The sequence below is a fragment of the Coregonus clupeaformis genome, chromosome 5 (assembly GCF_020615455.1).
Source record: "Coregonus clupeaformis isolate EN_2021a chromosome 5, ASM2061545v1, whole genome shotgun sequence".
NCBI classification, from domain to species: Eukaryota; Metazoa; Chordata; class Actinopteri; order Salmoniformes; family Salmonidae; genus Coregonus; species Coregonus clupeaformis.
The window spans coordinates 45,443,907-45,465,039 of NC_059196.1; the positions used below are offsets into that span (position 1 = coordinate 45,443,907).

Genomic DNA, 21,133 nt, shown 5'->3' on the forward strand with positions numbered 1-21,133 from the left:
TCTGCCCTGCTCTGCTCTGTTCTGCTCTGCCCTGCTCTGTTCTGCTCTGTTCTGTTCTGTTTTGCTCTGCTCTGCTCTGCTCTGCTCTGCTCTGTTCTGCTCTGCTCTGCTCTGCTCTGCTCTGTTATGCTCTGCTCTGCCCCACCCTGCTCTGCTCTGTTCTGCCCTGCTCTGCCCTTCTCTGTTCTGCTCTGCTCTGCCCTGCTCTGTTCTGCTCTGCTCTGCCCCATCCTGCTCTGCTCTGTTCTGCCCTGCTCTGCCCTGCTCTGTTCTGCTCTGTTCTGCCCTGCTCTGCTCTGTTCTGCTTTGTTCTGCTCTGCTCTGTTCTGCCCTGTTCTGCCCTGCTCTGTTCTGCTCTGTTCTGTTCTGCTCTGCTTTGCTCTGCCCTGCTCTGTTCTGTTCTGTTCTGCCCTGCCCTGCCCTGCCCTGCTATGTTCTGCTCTGCTCTGCCCTGCTCTGTTCTGCTCTGTTCTGCTCTGCCCTGCTCTGCCCTGCTCTGCCCTGTTCTGTTCTGTTCTGCCCTGCTCTGCTTTGTCTGCTTTGCTCTGCCCTGCTCTGTTCTGCTCTGTTCTGCCCTGCTCTGTTATGTTCTGCTCTGTTCTGCCCTTTCTGCTCTGCTCTGTTCTGCCCTGCTCTGCTCTGCTCTGCTCCATTCTGTTCTCCAGTCAAGGAGGCAATGTTCTAGTGCTTAACAAGAGCAATAAACCATGAACTCTAGCACAAATGTGTGTTTTGAGATGGCATGTTTTTATTAACCCTTTAGTAACTTACCTGTCAAGATCACAATATTGGAGATCCAATGTAGCAAGTTATTTTTCTGACAAATCCCCTCTCTCTCCATATGTCATGTGGAGTGTCAAGACCAGCTACAGTGCACGTGTACACTATGTACAGTACAGTACTGCTGATACCTGGCACGTCAGTCAGTCATGCCTTTACGTCCTTACTCAGGATGCATTATAGCTACCTGGGATGAATCTAATTCAGTCTTCAATCTTATAGCCCAGGCTATTTAAGATACTCTGTTAGAATACTCCCCAGATCTGAGCTGCCACAAATCTGCTCACGGTAAAGAGGGAATGAATGATAACAACATGAAACAGCGGTGCTGGGTGCTTGACAGAGGGACAGCTGTGTGTCTGTGTGTGATAAAGTGGCCTGGGATGGGCATGGAGAAGCAGGAAGCTGTGACTGATACAATTTCTCTCACTTGAGGGCTTCCAGTGGCGCCTGTTGCCATGTTCCAACGCTGGAGTGGAAAAACGCCCCTGCGGGACCAACGCTTCACCCTAATGCATTTGTCACACTATGGGCTTGTTTGCGTCATGGCATAGCAGCCCAGATACCTGTAAAGTCCCTGAGGACTGTTTAGTCACATTGGTACTCTGCTTCCCTCCTCACAGAAACAGGCATGAAATACACATAGTAGTGGTGGAGGAGAGAAGAGAGAGAGAGAGAGAGAGAGATATGGGTAGGGGTAGCAACACTGGAACTTTGGGAGACCTGTTTGCCTCTTGCTGAGTGAGTCTGTAAATATAAAAGTGGTTGCAACATGAAACAAGAGAGAGGAAAAAAGGAGATTAAGAAAGTTAGAAAGGCAGTTGAACATGAAGACATTTCTTAGGGGGGACAACTGAGCGCTCTTTCATGTGAGGCATGGGAGAGAAACACAGAGAGACTAGACAGATGAAGAAAACAGGCCTTTGTTGTGTGATCGCTAGTTGTGACAGTTCATTTTGAGGAGTAGAACAGTAGCAACAGCTAACAGAAATACATACCCAAGTTACACATTAAAGTGCTACAGTGTGCTAATGAGTTGTACTATGTTTTTATTAGTACTATTGTGATCTCATTTGGTATAGTAATAACTAATAGAATGTTGCTCAGTATGTGATTATACTTATTTATGTCGTCCTGGATGTGTGGAACATTCCTGTAGTGTGCTTCCTGGTTCAACTCTGATACAAATAGATTATGTTTAAATCTCCTGGGTTAAAACCTTTTGTCTGTTCACCTGCCATTGTTGACTGGGATCAGTTCTGAAAGCCTTTTATAATGGAGAGAGAGCGCTCCATCTCTACAGCTCCACTGCCCAGGCCCAGACTTACACTCACCTGCAAAGATGAAAGAAGTCTTTTGTGTGTCAGAAGAAAAGAGTATGTTCATATTTATGCCCTTACCTGACATCATTTAGCTTTTTCTACCCCCTCCTTCAAAGTCATTCCCCGTTTCAGGCTTTTCCACTCGGTTTGAAGTTTTATGTTTTAGAATAACATGCCCTTTCTTCTCTCTCTCTCTCTCTCTCTCTCTCTCTCTCTCTCTCTCTCTCTCTCTCTCTCTCTCTCTCTCTCTCTCTCTCTCTCTCTCTCTCTCTCTCTCTCTCTCTCTCTCTCTCCTCTTTACTACTTCCCATGTCCTCCCCTACTTTCTCCTCCCTTTCTCTTTCCTGTGTACTTTCCACCTCCTCTGACACTCGACCTGCTCTGGCCCTCTGACATTCCTGACCGTCTCCTTTCATTACTCCTAATCCCTTCTTTACGTCTTCACCATCTCTTACTGTCCCCTCTCTCACTTTATCTCCCCATTCTATCACTCTCCCTTTCCTCTTCCATCACCCCCTCACCTTCTCACCCCTCTCTTCTCATCTCCTCACCCTGTACCCGTCTCCTCTCATCTCCTCACCCTGTGCCCGTCTCTACTCATCTCACCCTGTACCCCTCTCCTCTCATCTCCTCACCCTGTACTCCTCTCCTCTCCTCTCCTCTCCTCTCCTCTCCTCTCCTCTCCTCTCCCTCTCCTCTCCTCTCCTCTCCTCTCCTCTCCTCTCCTCTCCTCTCCTCTCCTCTCCTCTCCTCTCCTCTCCTCTCCTCTCCTCTCCTCTCCTCTCCTCTCATCTCCTCACCCTGTACCCCTCTCCTCCCCCTTCTCTCCCCCCCTCTGTTTGCTCTAACCCTTTCCTATTCTTGCCCCCTCTTTTACCTCCTTCCCTCAACCCCTCTTTCACCCCTCTCCGATCCTATCCTCTCTCCCCCTCTCCTCTCTCCCCCCTCTAGACTCATCAGGGCATGTGACGGAGGGTGTGGTGGACCCAGAGAACACTCTGTCCCAGCAGATCAGTGACGTGGTGAAGCAGCCGGCCTTCATAGCGGGGATAGGAGCAGCCTGTTGGATCATTCTCATGGTGTTCAGTATCTGGCTGTACCGACAGCGCAAGAAGAGGAGTGGCCTCAGCACTAACTACGCAGGCATCCGCAAGGGTCAGTACAACAAGCCTCACTTAATGTCAGCACACTGGAATCACTAGCTCAAAGCATCCTCAAGCACTGATCTAGGATCAGGTTACTCTATTCCCAACCCTAAATGTAACAGTTAATAGGATGAAGAATAGCTGATATTGTATCAGTGGTTAAGGGTCATTGTGTGTCTCCTACTCCTACTCCATCCCTGTATGGACTCTCATATGAGCTCTCAATTAAGCCGCTCTCAGTTTGAATTCACTTATCCTTAGAAACTCCAGTTACTGTATCACATCCCCTCAGCAATCCCTCCATCCCCTCAGGAATCCCTCCATCCCCTCAGTAATCCCTCCTCTCACATGAAAGTCTTGCATCATGCTGTATCGTTTGACTTGAGGTGAGGTCTACCGTCTGAAAATGGTCCCTGGTACTTTGAGAAAGTTAAAAGCCCTTGAACATCTGCAGCTGAAAAATGTAGCTGTCTCCTGCAGAGATGTCTTTTTATATTTCACTCTCTCTGATCCTGCAAGGGCGTTTTTGTGTGTGTAGTTATTTTATTGAAGTGCATCTTCCGGTCCCACCAGTTTCTGTTAACAGTTCCCATCGGAATGTGTCTGGAAAGACAGAACAACTTGCTATGATGAACATGAATCAAGGAGAAACTAACATTTCTCAAGTTTGAATTATACTTTTGGAATAGTTTTGAGTGAAAGCCTATGATGTAAATGAGAGTTTGAAACATTGTGTCATACTGTTGCAAGAGATTCCTTACCATACCATTTTTCACTCTCTATCCATGAGTTTAGTACTCAGTATCAGATGCTATGTGCTCTCTAGTAGTGGACATGGCCTACCTAACCTGCAGGGGGTTTACCTGACTTGATCCGTACATGCCAAACCTCTGCCCACAATAGTTTACGGAGTATAAAGGAGTGCTATTAGGCTTTCTGTGGAGCTCTCTTTCCTCTGCTGCCTGGTTTAATATGCGGCTGCAGGCATTGCAGCAGCTTCCTGCCCTGCCCTCAACCCCCCTCCCCTTCCAAAACCCTCCCCATACCCCTACCTCCTTCTGCTGAGCTCTGGTACACTGCTGAGTGCCAGGGTCAGGAGAGGGACACCATTCAACCTGGAGACACAAACAATATACTGGCTTAGGTCTGGATCCACCATACTGCCTATTGTGAGTCATGGAAAACAGAGAGAAACCTGGATTAACCTAGAAAACATGTCCTTGCTTTGGAAAAGCCTTTGTTTCTAGCCATGGTGGTATATACCTTAGAGCTCTATCATGGTTGAACATGCATGTGGGTTTATAGTGAACATAACAGAGTTTGGTATCTCTATAGACTTAGAATTTACAGCAGAGGCCTTGATTTGCATAAGGACTAAGGTCTCTGTGTATATGTTGGATGTTGACTACGTCGTGTGCTAGTGTAATTTAAGTTCTACTCTGTGTTACTATGGTGAGACTGATGCTGAGGTCACAGGGTTGTGATCTTCATGGAAAAGGGTTGTGTGGTATGTTCAAAATAAAGCAATGCCCACATACTATGCCCACATACAAGGCTTTTAACACTAGAAAAGCAGAGCCTCGAGGGACCCCAGTTTGAGCCAATCAGCAGTCATTCTGACTGCAACATTCCAACAGTGTAGTACATATATTTAATATATGCTACCGGTCAAAAGTTTCAAGGGTTTTTCTTTATTTTTACTATTTTATACATTGTAGAATAATAGTAAAGAAATCATTGTACCATTAAGGACCCCTTCCTTTTCTTCCAGAGGAGCCAAGCAGTGCGTCAGTGTTTCCTCACATTAACTCTAACTCTCAGAGCTCATGTGGGCACAGTAGGCAAATATGTCTCTCTCTCTCTCTCTCTCTCTCTCTCTCTCTCTCTCTCTCTCTCTCTCTCTCTCTCTCTCTCTCTCTCTCTCTCTCTCTCTCTCTCTCTCTCTCAAACTCCTCTTTCTGCTCTCTAAAACAAGAAGAGGCCATGGTCTTTGTTGGAACTGGTGACCAATAATGTTTTGAGAAGAAGAAGAGTATAACCACATGAAGCAACAAGCTGCACTCAGGGTGAAGTGTGTTGAATTGGAGTTGTAAGAGGAGATAGAGGAGTGTGTGTGTGTGTGCGCGCGTGCGTCTTTGTGTGCGTGCGTCTTTGTGTGTGTGTGTGTGCCTGTGTTTGTTAGTGCGTGTGTGTGTGTGGGTCTGTGTGACATACAGTGGGGGAAAAAAGTATTTAGTCAGCCACCAATTGTGCAAGTTCTCCCACTTAAAAAGATGAGAGAGGCCTGTAATTTTCATCATAGTCAACTATGACAGACAAATTGAGAAAAGAATATCCAGAAAATCACATTGTAGGATTTTTAATGAATTTATTTGCAAATTATGGTGGAAAGTAAGTATTTGGTCACCTACAAACAAGCAAGATTTCTGGCTCTCACAAACCTGTAACTTCTTCTTTAAGAGGCTCCTCCGTCCTCCACTCGTTACCTGTATTAATGGCACCTGTTTGAACTTGTTATCAGTATAAAAGACACCTGTCCACAACCTCAAACAGTCACACTCAAAAGTAATAAAGCCTACCATCAGTAACACACTACGCCGCCAGGGACTCAAATCCTGCAGTGCCAGACATGTCCCCCTGCTTAAGCCAGTACATGTCCAGGCCCGTCTGAAGTTTGCTAGAGTGCATTTGGATGATCCAGAAGAGGATTGGGAGAATGACATATGGTCAGATGAAACCAAAATATAACTTTTTGGTAAAAACTCAACTCGTCGTGTTCGGAGGACAAAGAATGCTGAGTTGCATCCAAAGAACACCATACCTACTGTGAAGCATGGGGGTGGAAACATCATGCTTTGGGGCTGTTTTTCTGCAAAGGGACCAGGACGACTGATCCGTGTAAAGGAAAGAATGAATGGGGCCATGTATCGTGAGATTTTGAGTGAAAACCTCCTTCCATCAGCAAGGGCATTGATGATGAAACGTGGCTGGGTCTTTCAGCATGACAATGATCCCAAACACACCGCCCGGGCAACGAAGGAGTGGCTTCGTAAGAAGCATTTCAAGGTCCTGGAGTGGCCTAGCCAGTCTCCAGATCTCAACCCCATAGAAAATCTTTGGAGGGGAGTTGAAAGTCCGTGTTGCCCAGCGACAGCCCCAAAACATCACTGCTCTAGAGGAGATCTGCATGGAGGAATGGGCCAAAATACCAGCAACAGTGTGTGAAAACCTTGTGAAGACTTACAGAAAACGTTTGACCTGTGTCATTGCCAACAAAGAGTATATAACAAAGTATTGATAAACTTTTGTTATTGACCAAATACTTATTTTCCACCATAATTTGCAAATAAATTCATAAAAAATCCTACAATGTGATTTTCTGGATTTTTTTTTTCTCATTTTGTCTGTCATAGTTGACGTGTACCTATGATGAAAATTACAGGCCTCTCTCATCTTTTTAAGTGGGAGAACTTGCACAATTGGTGGCTGACTAAATACTTTTTTTCTCCACTGTAAGTACAACCGCCAGGATGTCTCATCCAACCAGTGAATAAGCTGTCTCTGACAGTCTCATGTCATTGTGGTAATTTGATTTATTTATTTCAATCTCGCTAATATTTCTCACCTCGCACCTCGCATGCCAAGTGTCGATCTCTCTCCTCTTCAAAGCCGAACCGCAGACAGATAAAACCTTCCAAATGGACCAATTTATTCGGCTTCTCTGAGCTTCAAGAGGAGCAGAGCAGGAATCCACACAAGAGGAGATAATTGTGGCATTAAAGGAACATTTGAAAGGTTGTGTATACATAAATAAAAGGAGATGAAGAAGTGAGGACAGCTGTGCCTCAGTTATAGCTAATGTGCCTTCAGAAAGTATTCACACCCCTTGACTTATTCCACATTTTGTTGTCTTACATCCTGAATTCTAAATAGATAAAACATGTCTCACCCATCTACACACAATACCCCATAATGACAAAGTGAAAACATATTTTTTGACATTTTTGCAATTTTATTGAAAATGAAATACAGAAATATCTAATTTACTTAAGTATTCACAGCCCTGAATCAATACTTTGTAGAAGCACCTTTGGCAGCGATTACAGCTGTCTTTCTGGGAAAGTTTCTATGAGCTTTCCACAACTGGATTGTGCAATATTTGCCCATTATTATTTTCAAAATTCTTCTAGCTCTGTCAAATTGGTTGTTGATCATTGCTAGACAACCATTTCCTGTTCTTGCCATAGATTTTCAAGTAGATTTAAATCAAAACTGTAACTCGGCCACTCAGGAACATTCACTGTCTTCTTGGTAAGCAACTCCAGTGTATATTTGGCCTTGTGGTTTAGGTTATTGTCCTGTTGAAAGGTGTATTTATCCCCCAGTGTCGGGTGGAAAGCAGACTGAACCAGGTTTTCCTCTTGGATTTTGCCTGTGCTTAGCTCCATTCTGTTTATTTATTTATTTCCTGAAAAACTCCCCAGCCCTTAATGATTACAAGCCTACCCATAACATGATGCAGCCACCACTTTGCTTAGAAATATGTGGAGAGTTGTACTCATTAATGTATTGCATTGGATTTACCGCAAACATAACACTTTGTATTCAGGACAAAAAAATAATTTATTCGCCATACATTTTGCTGTATTACTATAGTGCCTTGTTGCAAACAGGATGCATGTTTTTGAATATTTTTATTCTGTACAGGCTTCCTTCTTTTCACTCTGTCAGTTAGGTAAGTATTGTGGAGTAACTACAATGTTGTTGATCCATTCTCCAGTACTTATTGACTCAAGACATTTCAGTTTTACATTTTAAATTCATTTGTTAAAATGTCTAAAAACATACAGTGGGGAGAACAAGTATTTGATACACTGCCGATTTTGCAGGTTTTCCAAAAATCCAGAAAATCACATTGTATGATTTTTAAGTAATTAATTTGCATTTTATTGCATGACATAAGTATTTGATACATCAGAAAAGCAGAACTTAATATTTGGTACAGAAACCTTTGTTTGCAATTACAGAGATCATACGTTTCCTGTAGGTCTTGACCAGGTTTGCACACACTGCAGCAGGGATTTTGGCCCACTCCTCCATACAGACCTTCTCCAGATCCTTCAGGTTTCGGGGCTGTCGCTGGTAAATATGGAGTTTCAGCTCCCTCCAAAGATTTTCTATTGGGTTCAGGTCTGGAGACTGGCTAGGCAACACACGCCCTGGCTGTGTGTTTCGGGTCGTTGTCATGCTGGAAGACCCAGCCACGACCCATCTTCAATGCTAAGATCTTGCGATACATGGCCCCATCCATCCTCCCCTCAATACGGTGCAGTCGTCCTGTCCCCTTTGCAGAAAAGCATCCCCAAAGAATGATGTTTCCACCTCCATGCTTCACGGTTGGGATGGTGTTCTTGGGGTTGTACTCATCCTTCTTCTTCCTCCAAACACGGCGAGTGGATTTTAGACCAAAAAGCTCTATTTTTGTCTCATCAGACCACATGACCTTCTCCCATTCCTCCTCTGGATCATCCAGATGGTCATTGGCAAACTTCAGACAGGCCTGGACATGCGCTGGCTTGAGCAGGGGGACCTTGCGTGCGCTGCAGGACTTTAATCCATGACGGCGTAGTGTGTTACTAATGGTTTTCTTTGAGACTGTGGTCCCAGCTCTCTTCAGGTCATTGACCAGGTCCTGCCATGTAGTTCTGGGCTGATCCCTCACCTTCCTCATGATCATTGATGCCCCACGAGGTGAGATCTTGCATTGAGCCCCAGACCGAGGGTGATTGACCGTCATCTTGAACTTCTTCCATTTTCTAATAATTGCACCAACAGTTGTTGCCTTCTCACCAAGCTGCTTGCCTATTGTCCTGTAGCCCATCCCAGCCTTGTGCAGGTCTACAATTTTATCCCTGATGTCCTTACACAGCTCTCTGGTCTTGGCCAGTGTGGAGAGGTTGGAGTCTGTTTGATTGAGTGTGTGGACAGGTGTCTTTTATACAGGTAACGAGTTCAAACAGGTGCAGTTAATACAGGTAATGAGTGGAGAACAGGAGGGCTTCTTAAAGAAAAACTAACAGGTCTGTGAGAGCCGGAATTCTTACTGGTTGGTAGGTGATCAAATACGTATGTCATGCAATAAAATGCAAATTAATAACTTAAAAACCATACAATGTGATTTTCTGGATTTTTGTTTTAGATTCCGTCTCTCACAGTTGAAGTGTGCCTATGATAAAAATGACAATACAAATGATAAAAATGACAAATGCTTTGTAAGTAGCAAAACCTGCAAAATCGGCAGTGTATCAAATACTTGTTCTCCCCACTGTAATTCCACTTTGACATTATGGAGTATTGTGTGTAGGCCATGTTGAATAGCCTAAGTATTGGTTGATGATAAGGGAGAATACATTTTGTGAATTCCACCATTTTTTCATTGCTTTATTTAGACAGAATAGAAACAGGAGGAGACAGAGAAGGAGTGAAAGTGGGACAGATGGATGTGGGAATTGGACCCCTGACTTCTGGGGCAGTAAGATGGTACATTTCATTGGATTTTTACAAACTCAACCACACAGCCACACTGTCCAAAATGATTCTGGGGTGAATTGAAATGGACTCAAAAAACAACCAATATGTACTTTATAAAAATGTATTAAATTAATTTCAATGATTTGTTCATTTTTATTTGACCCCAAAAAAATTACAAATAAATCAACTTAATATGTTTCTCAAAATGTAAGTATATTTTATAAGCGGATAACCAAAGATCGAGAAAATTGAGTAATTGAACTAATTTGAAGTCTGGTTTTAATCTCCTTGCAATGTCTTGCCACAGTGGCTCTGTTTTTAGAGGATTGTAGGTAATTCTACATTTTTAGATTGTATGATTATTTTACACAATGTTGTGGTTTTGTACTTGTTTTTATTAGGGATCCCCATTAGCTGCTGCCAAGGCAGCAGCTACTCTTCCTGGGGTCCAAACATATTGAAGCACTTACATTACATATAAAACAAAAGATAAAACAGTACATCATATAACATTATTACACCACTACATATCTACAATACAAAATGTTTAATACCACCATACAACAATATCACAATGTGTGCATATGCATGTGTCTGTACCTTTTGTGTGTGTCTCTTCACAGTCCCCTTTGTTCCATAAGGTGTATTTTTACCTGTTTTAAAAAAAAATCTGATTCTACTGCTTGCAACAGTTACCTGATGTGGAATAGAGTTCCATGTAGTCATGGCTCTATTTAGTACTATGCGCCTCCCATAGTCTGTTCTGGACTTGGGGACTGTGAAGAGACCTCTGGTGGCATGTCTTGTGGGGTATGCATGGGTGTCTGAGCTGTGTGCTAGTATTTTAAACAGACAGCTCGGTACATTCAGCTTGTCAACACCTATTACAAAAACAAGTAGTGATGAAGTCTCTCTTCCACTTTGAGCCACAAGAGATTGACATGCATGTCATTAATGTTAGCTCTCCGTGTACTTTTAAGGGCCAGCCGTGCTGCCCTGTTCTGAGCCAACTGCAATTTTCCCAAGTCCCTCTTTGTGGCACCTAACCACACTACTGAAAAGTAGTCTAGATTTCCTTCCCTATATGTGTGCTGAAAGTCTGTTGTCAGTTTGTTTACTGTGAAATAGCATTGTATCTGGTCAAACACAATTTTTTCCAGAAGTTTACTAAGGGTTGGTAACAGGCTGATTGGTCGGCTATTTGAGCCAGTAAAGGGGGATTTACTATTCTTGGGTAGCGGAATGACTTTAACTTCCCTCCAGGCCTGAGGGCACACACTTTCTAGTAGGCTTAAATTGAAGATGTGGCAAATAGGAGTGGCAATATCGTCCGCTATTGTCCTCAGTAATTTTCCATCCAGATTGTCAAACCCTGGTAGCTTGTCATTGTTGATAGACAACAATTATTTTTTCACCTCTTCCAAACTGACCTTACGGAATTCAAAAGTACAATTCTTGTCTTTCATAATTTAGTCAGATATACAGTGCCTTGCAAAAGTATTCATCCCCCTTGGCTTTTTTCCTGTTTTGTTGCATTACAACCTGTAATTTAAATGGATTTTTATTTCGATTTCATGTAATGGACATACACAAAATAGTCCAAATTAGTGAAATGAAAAAAATAACTTGTTTAAAAACATTCTAAAAAATAAATAATGGAAAAGTGGTGCGTGCATATGTATGAAGCCACTAAATAAGATCTGGTGCAACCAATTACCTTCAGAAGTCACAGAATTTGTTAAATAAAGTCAACCTGTGTGCAATCTAAGTGTCACATGATCTGTCACATGATCTCAGTATATATAAACCTGTTCTGAAAGGCCCCAGAGTCTGCAACACAACTAAGCAAGGGGCACACCAAGCAATCGGCACCATGAAGACCAAGGAGCGCTCCAAACAGGTCAGGGACAAATTTGTGGAGAAGTACAGATCAGGGTTGGGTTATGTAGAAATATCAGAAACTTTGAACATCCAACGGAGCACCATTAAATTCATTATAAAAAAATTGAAAGAATATGGCACCACAACAAACCTGCCAAGAGAGGGCCGGCCACCAAAACTATAAGCAAACACGTTTGGTGTTCACCAGAATGCCATGTGGGAGACTCCCCAAACATATGGAAGAAGGTACTCTGGTCAGATGAGACTAAAATTGAGCTTTTTGGCCATCAAGGAAAACACTATGTCTGGGGCAAACCCAACACCTCTCATCACCCCAAGAACACCATCCCCACAGTGAAGCATGATGGTGGCAGCATCATGCTGTGGGGACTGGGAAACTGGTCAGAATTGAAGGAATGATGGATGGCGCTAAATACAGGGAAATTCTTGACGGAAACCTGTTTCAGTCTTCCAGAGATTTGAGACTGGGACGGAGGTTCACCTTCCAGCAGGACAATGACCCTAAGCATACTGCTAAAGCAACACTTGAGTGGTTTAAGGGGAAACATTTACATGTCTTGGAATGGCCTAGTCAAAGCCCAGACCTCAATCCAATTGAGAATCTGTGGTATGACTTAAAGATTGCTGTACACCAGCGGAACCCATCCAGCTTGAAGGAGCTGGAGCAGTTTTTCCTTGAAGAATGGGCAAAAATCCCAGTGGCTAGATGTGCCGAGCTTATAGAGACATACCGCAAGAGACTTGCAGCTGTAATTGCTGCAAAAGGTGGTTCTACAAAGTATTGACTTTGGGGGGGTGAATAGAAATGCATGCTCAAGTTTTCAGTTTTTTTGTCTTATTTATTGTTTGTTTCACAATAAAACATATTTTGCATATTCAAAGTGGTAGGCATGTTCTGTAAATCAAATGATTCAAACCCCCCAAAAAATCCATTTTAATTCCAGGTTGTAAGGCAACAAAATAGAAAAAATGCCAAGGGGGTGAATACTTTCGCAAGTCACTTGGATGTGTAGTGTCAGCATTTGATTATCTTGCCAATGATTAAGTCATTAAAGTAGTTGGCAATATCAGTGGGTTTTGTGATGAATGAGCCATCTGATTCAATGAATGATGGAGCCGAGTTTGCCTTTTTCCCCAAAATTTCATTTAAGGTGCTCCAAAGCTTTTTACTATCATTCTTTATATAATTGAATTTTGTTTCATAGTATAGTTTATTTTTATTTAGTTTAGTCACATGATTTCTTAATTTGCAGTACGTTTGCCAATCAGTTGGGCTGCCAGACTTATTTGTCATACCTTTTGCCTCATCCCTCTCAACCATACAATTTTCCAATTCCTCATCAATCCAAGGGGATTTATCAGTTTTTACAGTCATTTTCTTAATTGGTTCGTGCTTATTAGAAAACTTATTGTATGACCTCTTATACACTATATTATGCCCAGCCTTTGGAACTTTGGTTTTCCTAGATATGGCTACTATATTGTGGTCACTATGTCCTATGGATTTGGACACTGCTTTGAAGCAAATTTCTACAACATTAGTAAAGATGTGATCAATACATGTTGATGATTTAATTCCTGTGCTGTTTGTAAATACCCTGGTAGGTTGACTGACAACCTGAACCAGGTTGCAGGCACTGGTTACAGTTTGACGTTTTTTCTTGAGTGGGCAGCTTGATGAGAGCCAGCCAATATTTAAATCTCCCAGAAAATATACTTGTCTGTTGATATCACATACATTATCAACCATTTCACACATATTATCCAGATACTGACTGTTAGCACTTGGTGGTCTATAGCAGCTTCCCACAAGAATGGGCTTTAGGTGAGGCAGAAGAACCTGTAGCCATATTACTTCAACAGTATATAACATTAGATCGTCTCTAAGCTTTACAGGAATGTGGTTCTGAATATAGACCGCAACACCACCTCTGTTGGCATTTCTGTCTTTTCGGTAGATGTTATAACCATGTATTGCTACCACTGTATCATCAAAGGTATTATCTAAGTAAGTTTCAGGGATTGTCAGAATATGAATGTCATCTGTTACAAGCAAATTATTGACTTCATGGACCTTGTTTCTCAGGCTGCATACAGTGAGGGAAAAAAGTTTTTGATCCCCAGCTGATTTTGTACGTTTGCCCACTGACAAAGACATGATCAGTCTATAATTTTAATGGTTTATTTGAACAGTGAGAGACAGAATAACAACAATAAAATCCAGAAAAATGCATGTCAAAAATGTTATGAATTGATTTGCATTTTAATGAGGGAAATAAGTATTTGACCCCTCTGCAAAACATGACTTAGTACTTGGTGGCAAAACCCTTGTTGGCAATCACATAGGTCAGACGTTTCTTGTAGTTGGCCACCAGGTTTGCACACATCTCAGGAGGGATTTTGTTCCACTCCTCTTTGCAGATCTTCTCCAAGTCATTAAGGTTTCGAGGCTGACGTTTGGCAACTCGAGCCTTCAGCTCCCTCCACAGATTTTCTATGGGATTAAGGTCACTCCAGGACCTTAATGTGCTTCTTCTTGTGCCACTCCTTTGTTGCCTTGGCCGTGTGTTTTGGGTCATTGTCATGCTGGAATAGCCATCCCCTTTTCAATGCCCTGGCTGAGGGAAGGAGGTTCTCACCCAAGATTTGACGGTACATGGCCCCGTCCATCATCCCTTTGATGCGGTGAAGTTGTCCTGTCCCCTTAGCAGAAAAAAACCCCAAAGCATAATGTTTCCACCTCCATGTTTGACGGTGGGGATTGTGTTCTTGGTGTCATAGGCAGCATTCCTCCTCCTCCAAACACGTCGAGTTGAGTTGATGCCAAAGAGCTCGATTTTGGTCTCATCTGACCACAGCACTGTCACCCAGTTCTCCTCTGAATCATTCAGATGTTCATTGGCAAACTTCAGACGGGCCTGTATATGTGCTTTCTTGAGCAGGGGGACCTTGTGTGCGCTGCAGGATTTCAGTTCTTCACGGAGTAGTGTGTTACCAATTGTTTTCTTGGTGACTATGGTCCCAGCTGCCTTGAGATCATTGACAAGATCCTCCTGTGTAGTTCTGGGCTGATTCCTCACCGTTCTCATGATCATTGCAACTCCACAAGGTGAGATCTTGCATGGAGCCCCAGGCCGAGGGAGATTGATAGTTATTTTGTGTTTCTTCCATTTGCGAATAATCGCACCAACTGTTGTCACCTACTCACCAAGCTGCCTGGCGATGGTCTTGTAGCCCATTCCAGCCTTGTGTAGGTCTATAATCTTGTCCCTGACATCCTTGGAGAGCTCTTTGGTCTTGGCCATGGTGGAGAGTTTGGAATCTGATTGATTGATTGCTTCTGTGGGCAGGTGTCTTTTATACAGGTAACAAGCTGAGATTAGGAGCACTCCCTTTAAGAGTGTGCGCCTAATCTCAGCTCTTTACCTGTATAAAAGACACCTGGGAGCCAGAAATATTTCTGATTGAGAGGGGGTCAAATACTTATTTCCCTCATTAAAATGCAAATCAATTTATAACATTTTTGACATGCTTTTTTTGTTGTTATTCTGTCTCTCACTGTTCAAATAAACCTACCATTAAAATTATAGACTGATCATTTCTTTGTCAGTGGGCAAACGTACAAAATCAGCAGGGGATCAAAAACTTTTTTTCCCTCACTGTATGTTAATATGGGCAATTTTCTTGCACTTTTCTGGGATACTTGATTGTTTTTAATGCTTTACAGGGAAGCTTATCAGAAGTAGACTTACTCATGTTATTTATATTGGCGCTGATAGTGCAGGGTGAGCTGCACACAGTGGTCTTCCTAGTAGGGCACACCACCTCAGTGCTAACAGTATAACTCTGGTTCATAGGCTCATGATTGCTGCATACAATAGCTCTAGGATCAACAGAGGTATTCAGGGCAATTAAGGGGACATAAATTAAGTTACTTACATTGTGTCTGCCAACGCCCCTAGGATAATGTACATTTGATGCAATATTATGACAACTCATTGTCACAATGGTAGGGATTAACAGAGCTGGTCTTGGGTCATTGATAAGTCATTGTTTCAATGCAGCCTTGAAATGCGTGGACAGAGTCCAGGAGCCAAGATTATTTGTATGGACTCCGTCATGCATGTTTGAAGAAAGAAAAGTATACTTCTTTATTAGTATTAAGCAGCTTGTTGTGGCATGAGGTGTAATGGATCATGATGAACGGATATCAAAACCGTCAGGCAAAATGATCTTCAATGATGAGACAACCCATTCACAGAACTTTTAATGGTAGAGGCAAATACAGTATCCTGCAATGCTGGCTGTAAAACCGCCAGTTACTGCTGGTTGATTGAGCACTGTGCTCAACAATGCCTCTCAAAATGTGTTAAACTGGCAAATGATCAGATCCATAAATAAATGATTAGACGGTGTTACAACACACCGTGTCATGTTTCAAAACATCCTCAGGATGATGTGTTTCAGTACTCCAGCAAAATTAAGGTTTCGTCTCCTTCAAGTTGGTGGCAGCTCAGTTGCAACTAGTGTTGGAGTTACAAAGCACTTCATTTTAACAGTGTGGAGTGAAGGGAACCCTGTTGTGTGTAGCTCATTGGATTCAAGAGAAATATACATGCTGCTTTTTTATGTTAATGGTGTTTTTCTCTCTCTTTCCCCTTGTGCCTCTGCTTGGACCTACAGTGCCATCCTTTACCTTCACTCCTACAGGTAAGAACTCTTGATAACACTTTACTCAATTTCATAGTGCCTTCTCTATAAAATCTCATAACTGTTCATTTTTCCACCTTTCAATGCAAGACTGCACTCACTGAGTTACAAACAGATGGCCTGAACAGCCCTAGCAGTCATTCTACTCAGTCAGTCAGAAGACACACTCTTTGGTTAAAAGGACACAGCCAAAATAAAGGGAGCAGTGAGGTTAAAGGTTCTACAAAGTGGTGTAGGCATTCAGAGGTAAACGCTTAAAGAGGATCGAGCCGGTGCCGTGCCATCCGTGCTACTAAGAAGCTGTTAAAACTGGTGGGGACTTCAATCGAAGGGCTGCTGCTGCCCGCCTCTCTGCCTCTGATGGGATTTACGAGGATGACACATCGCTAGTCACATGGACCAATTAGACAGAGCTGTGGACAGGGAGAGACTGAGGGTAGATGTGAAGGACCAATTAGACAGAGCTGTGGACAGGGAGAGACTGAGGGTAGATGTTAAGGACCAATTAGACAGAGCTGTGGACAGGGAGAGACTGAGGGTAGATGTGAAGGACCAATTAGACAGAGCTGTGGACAGGGAGAGACTGAGGGTAGATGTGAAGGACCAATTAGACAGAGCTGTGGACAGGGAGAGACTGAGGGTAGATGTGAAGGACCAATTAGACAGAGCTGTGGACAGGGAGAGACTGAGGGTAGATGTGAAGGACCAATTAGACAGAGCTGTGGACAGGGGAGAGACTGAGGGTAGATGTGAAGGACCAATTAGACAGAGCTGTGGACAGGGAGAGACTGAGGGTAGATGTTAAGGACCAATTAGACAGAGCTGTGGACAGGGAGAGACTGAGGGTAGATGTGAAGGACCAATTAGACAGAGCTGTGGACAGGGAGAGACTGAGGGTAGATGTGAAGGACCAATTAGATAGAGCTGTGGACAGGGAGAGACTGAGGGTAGATGTTAAGGACCAATTAGACAGAGCTGTGGACAGGGAGAGACTGAGGGTAGATGTGAAGAACCAATTAGACAGAGCTGTGGACAGGGAGAGACTGAGGGTAGATGTGAAGGACCAATTAGACAGAGCTGTGGACAGGGAGAGACTGAGGGTAGATGTGAAGGACCAATTAGACAGAGCTGTGGACAGGGAGAGACTGAGGGTAGATGTGAAGGACCAATTAGACAGAGCTGTGGACAGGGAGAGACTGAGGGTAGATGTGAATGACCAATTAGACAGAGCTGTGGACAGGGAGAGACTGAGGGTAGATGTGAAGAACCAATCTCTCTCTCTTCTTCTCTCTCTCTCTCTCTCTCTCTCTCTCTCTCTCTCTCTCTCTCTCTCTCTCTCTCTCTCTCTCTCTCTCTCTCTCTCTCTCTCTCTCTCTCTCTCTCTCTCTCTCTCTCTCTCTCTCTCTCTCTCTCTCGATCTCTCCCTCCCCCCTCTCTCTCATGCTGAAGTGCTTGTGCTGTTGGCACTTGTGTTACACACCTGTGCTCATCCTTGAAATCAGAGAGGCACCAAAAGAGAGGGAGAGAAGGAAAGAGAGCGAGAGGGGGAGTTATGTGAAGCTTGTGGTTGTGGTGACTAATCCCATGTGTGCAGACCAGAGGCTGTATCTAAACTGTGAGAGTTGTTTTCCTCCTCCTCGTCAGCCTCGGGGCCTGGGATCACACCTAATACTTTTAATGCTGCAATCCTGTTTTTTGAACCGCTGGAACGCTTTCAGGTGAAACCTATTTAGTAATCTGGTTATTTCTGGGCCAGTTCCTTAATGCTTGAGGTTAGAGTTTCTGCTTCTTTAAGTTTACAATCCAAGAAGCTGCCTTGGCACTGAATGTAAAGGCAGGATCTTGTCAGTGTTAATCTTCCACTAGATGCTGATTTGAGAGGCACTACATTTTGTGTTGTGGAATTCCTGAATGCTCTGAATGCTCTATCTACAGATGCCAAAGTTGGACTTGAGCTTTCTCTACTTCCTTTCGAGAGATAGGGATAGGGAGAGGGAGGGAGATAGAGAGAGAGATAGAGAGAGAGAGAGAGAGAGAGAGAGAGAGAGAGAGAGAGAGAGAGAGAGAGAGAGAGAGAGAGCCCTCCCACCCCTTCCTCAGAGAAGAGTTTGTAATTAAAGTTGGAGTTTATCTCTCCTTCACACCGGCAGCTTAAAGCTCCTTGAAAGAGTCCAACTTCCAGCGCGCTGAGCTTTAAACACACGCCAGCCATGCCAGGAGACCAAAGCACTGTGCAGCCCCCTAATCCTCTTACACACATACCCTGTCACAGTGACTCAGTCTCCACCGATCTACACACAGGGTGTAGTACACACACACATACATGCGTAAACACACACACTGTCAAAAATAAACACACTCCATGTTATTGTGTTTTGATAAGCCTGTTACTCTGATGACGATTGTGATTATGGCATTCATATCTGTACCTTTCTCTGCCTCTCTGTTCTCCAGTGGCGTACCAGAGAGGTGGAGAGGCTGTCAGCAGTTCTGGAAGGTAAGAATGCATGTCTACTATGAGAGGGAGTGTTGTGTACATCTATGTTTGTCTCCTCTGTATGAATATGAAGCATTAAATAATGTAACATAAAATATGGATCATAATACCATATTCCAAGAGACAGATGGACATTTCATTTGGGGAGGAGCGGGTACATGGGTGGTAGAATGTGCATGGGAGGGAAGGTGTACCTTCCTCTGAAGGACACTAGGGGGAGGGCTTTTACTTCCTAAAGCTTACAGCCCAGGCAGAGGAGGAGAAGAGAGGAGGGGAGGGAAAGGGAGGAGAGGGGAGGGGAGGGAAAGTGAGGGGAGGGGAAGGGAGGAGATGAGAGGGGAAGGGAGGAGAAGGGAAGGGAGGAGAGGAGAGGGGAAGGGAGGAGAGGAGAGGAGAGGGGAAGGGAGGAGAGGGGAAGGGAGGAGAGGAGAGGAACAAAGGATCATCTCATCTGCCCGAACCCCCATCCTCCTCACCCCACAGAGAAGAGCACCATGTCTGGCCACAAGGCTGTGCCATAGCATCACTCTAACACACACAAAGATGGTGATAGTTGTGTTTGCACACACCCTACTCTTTAGAATGGAGGGCCCTATGGAACAAGATGGGAGGAGTGATACAGGAGAGGGTGTGACAGAGACCAGTAGCCTATGTGTTGTTTTCCAGACTACCTCCTAGTTACCCATACTGAGACACTCATACATTTAGACACTGATGTTATAGTCTCCTCAATCATCTAGAACCCACATTGATGCTAATGTATCTACAGACTTGGTTGACGTAATGCAGTGTTTTGGTATTGTCCCCTCTTTGTGCTAAAAGTATCTCTATGGTTGGCTATTGTTCCATACCGTTATGTGTCTATCTATACGGTCATGTTATTACCCTGCTATGTGATTGAGTCAGTTCTACAGCCTGGACATGGTAGCTCTGCTCAAAGACAATCGCCATTCTCTATCTATCTCCACTGAACCACTCAGATGATTGAGGAGCCATTTTGAGCCATTTTGAGATTGTATTAGTGTGTTCATTAGTCAAAATGAATGACTGGAAGCGCTGAATAAGTCATTTGAATAGGACACGAAAAGACAACTCAATACAATGTGAATATTGAATATACAGACGACACAACAGTAGTAGGCCTGATTACCAACAATGACGAGACATCCTACACAGAAGAGGTGAAGGCCCTGGGAGTGTGGTGCCAGAAAATAACCTCTCCCTCAATGTCGACAAAACAAAGGAGCTGATCGTGGACTTCAGGAAACAGCAGAGGGAGCACACCCCTATCCACATCGACGGGACTGCTGTGGAGCAGGTGGAAAGCTTCAAGTTCCTCGGCGTACACATCACTGACGATCTGAAATGGTCCACCCACACAGACAGTGTGGTGAAGAAGGCGCAACAGCGCCTCTTCAACCTGAGGAGGCTGAAGAAATGTGTCTTGGCACCTAAAACCCTCACAAACTTTTACTGATGCACAATTGAGAGCATCCTGTCGGGCTGTATCAACGCCTGGGATGGCAACTGGGAGGGTGGTGAGGGTGGTGCGGTCTGCCCAACGCATCACCGTGGGCAAACTACCTGCCCTACAGGACACCTACAGCACCCGATGTCACAGGAAGGCCAAAAAGATCATCAAGGACAACAACCACCCGAGCCACTGCCTGTTCACCCCGCGTTCATCCAGAAGGCGAGGTCAGTACAGGTGCATCAAAGCTGGGACCGAGAGACTGAAAAACAGCTTCTACCTCAAGGCCATTAGACTGTTAAATAGCCATCACTAGGCGGCTTCCACCCGGTTACGTAACCCTGCACCTTAGAGGCTGCTGCCCTGTATACATAGACTTGGAATCACTGGCCACTTTAATAATGGAACACTAGTTACTCTTATAATGTCTATATACTGTATTCTATTCTACTGTATTTTAGTCTATGCCACTCTGACATTGCTCATCCTAATATTTCTAATATTTGTATATTCCTTAATTCCATTATTTTACTTTTAGGTTGTGTGCATTGTGTTTATTGTTGTGAATTGTTAGATATACTGCACTGTTGGAGCTAGAAACACAAGCCTTTCGCTACACCCGCAATAACATCTGCTAAACGAAACATGTCTATGTGACAAATTACATTTGATTTGATTTGATATCTGACAGGTTGGATTGTTCCAGTCATAGCGGTAGGAGAGAAATAGCAGTAAAAACATGGTGTTTATTGTGTAGTGGTAGTATAGCCTTTGG

At 43.8% G+C, this 21,133-nt stretch overlaps 1 protein-coding gene across 3 annotated transcripts in view; it reads left to right on the top strand.

Moving 5' to 3' along the window:
- robo1 (roundabout, axon guidance receptor, homolog 1 (Drosophila)) overlaps positions 1–21,133 on the top strand; it is a 400,382-nt gene that overhangs the window by 360,302 nt on the left and 18,947 nt on the right. For all 3 annotated transcript variants that reach the window (XM_041876909.2, XM_045214635.1, XM_045214636.1), the window contains 3 exons: positions 3,054–3,257; positions 16,364–16,390; positions 18,845–18,887. In XM_041876909.2, coding sequence (XP_041732843.2) covers positions 3,054–3,257; positions 16,364–16,390; positions 18,845–18,887 — 274 coding nt within the window. The remainder of the gene's footprint in view (positions 1–3,053; positions 3,258–16,363; positions 16,391–18,844; positions 18,888–21,133) is intronic.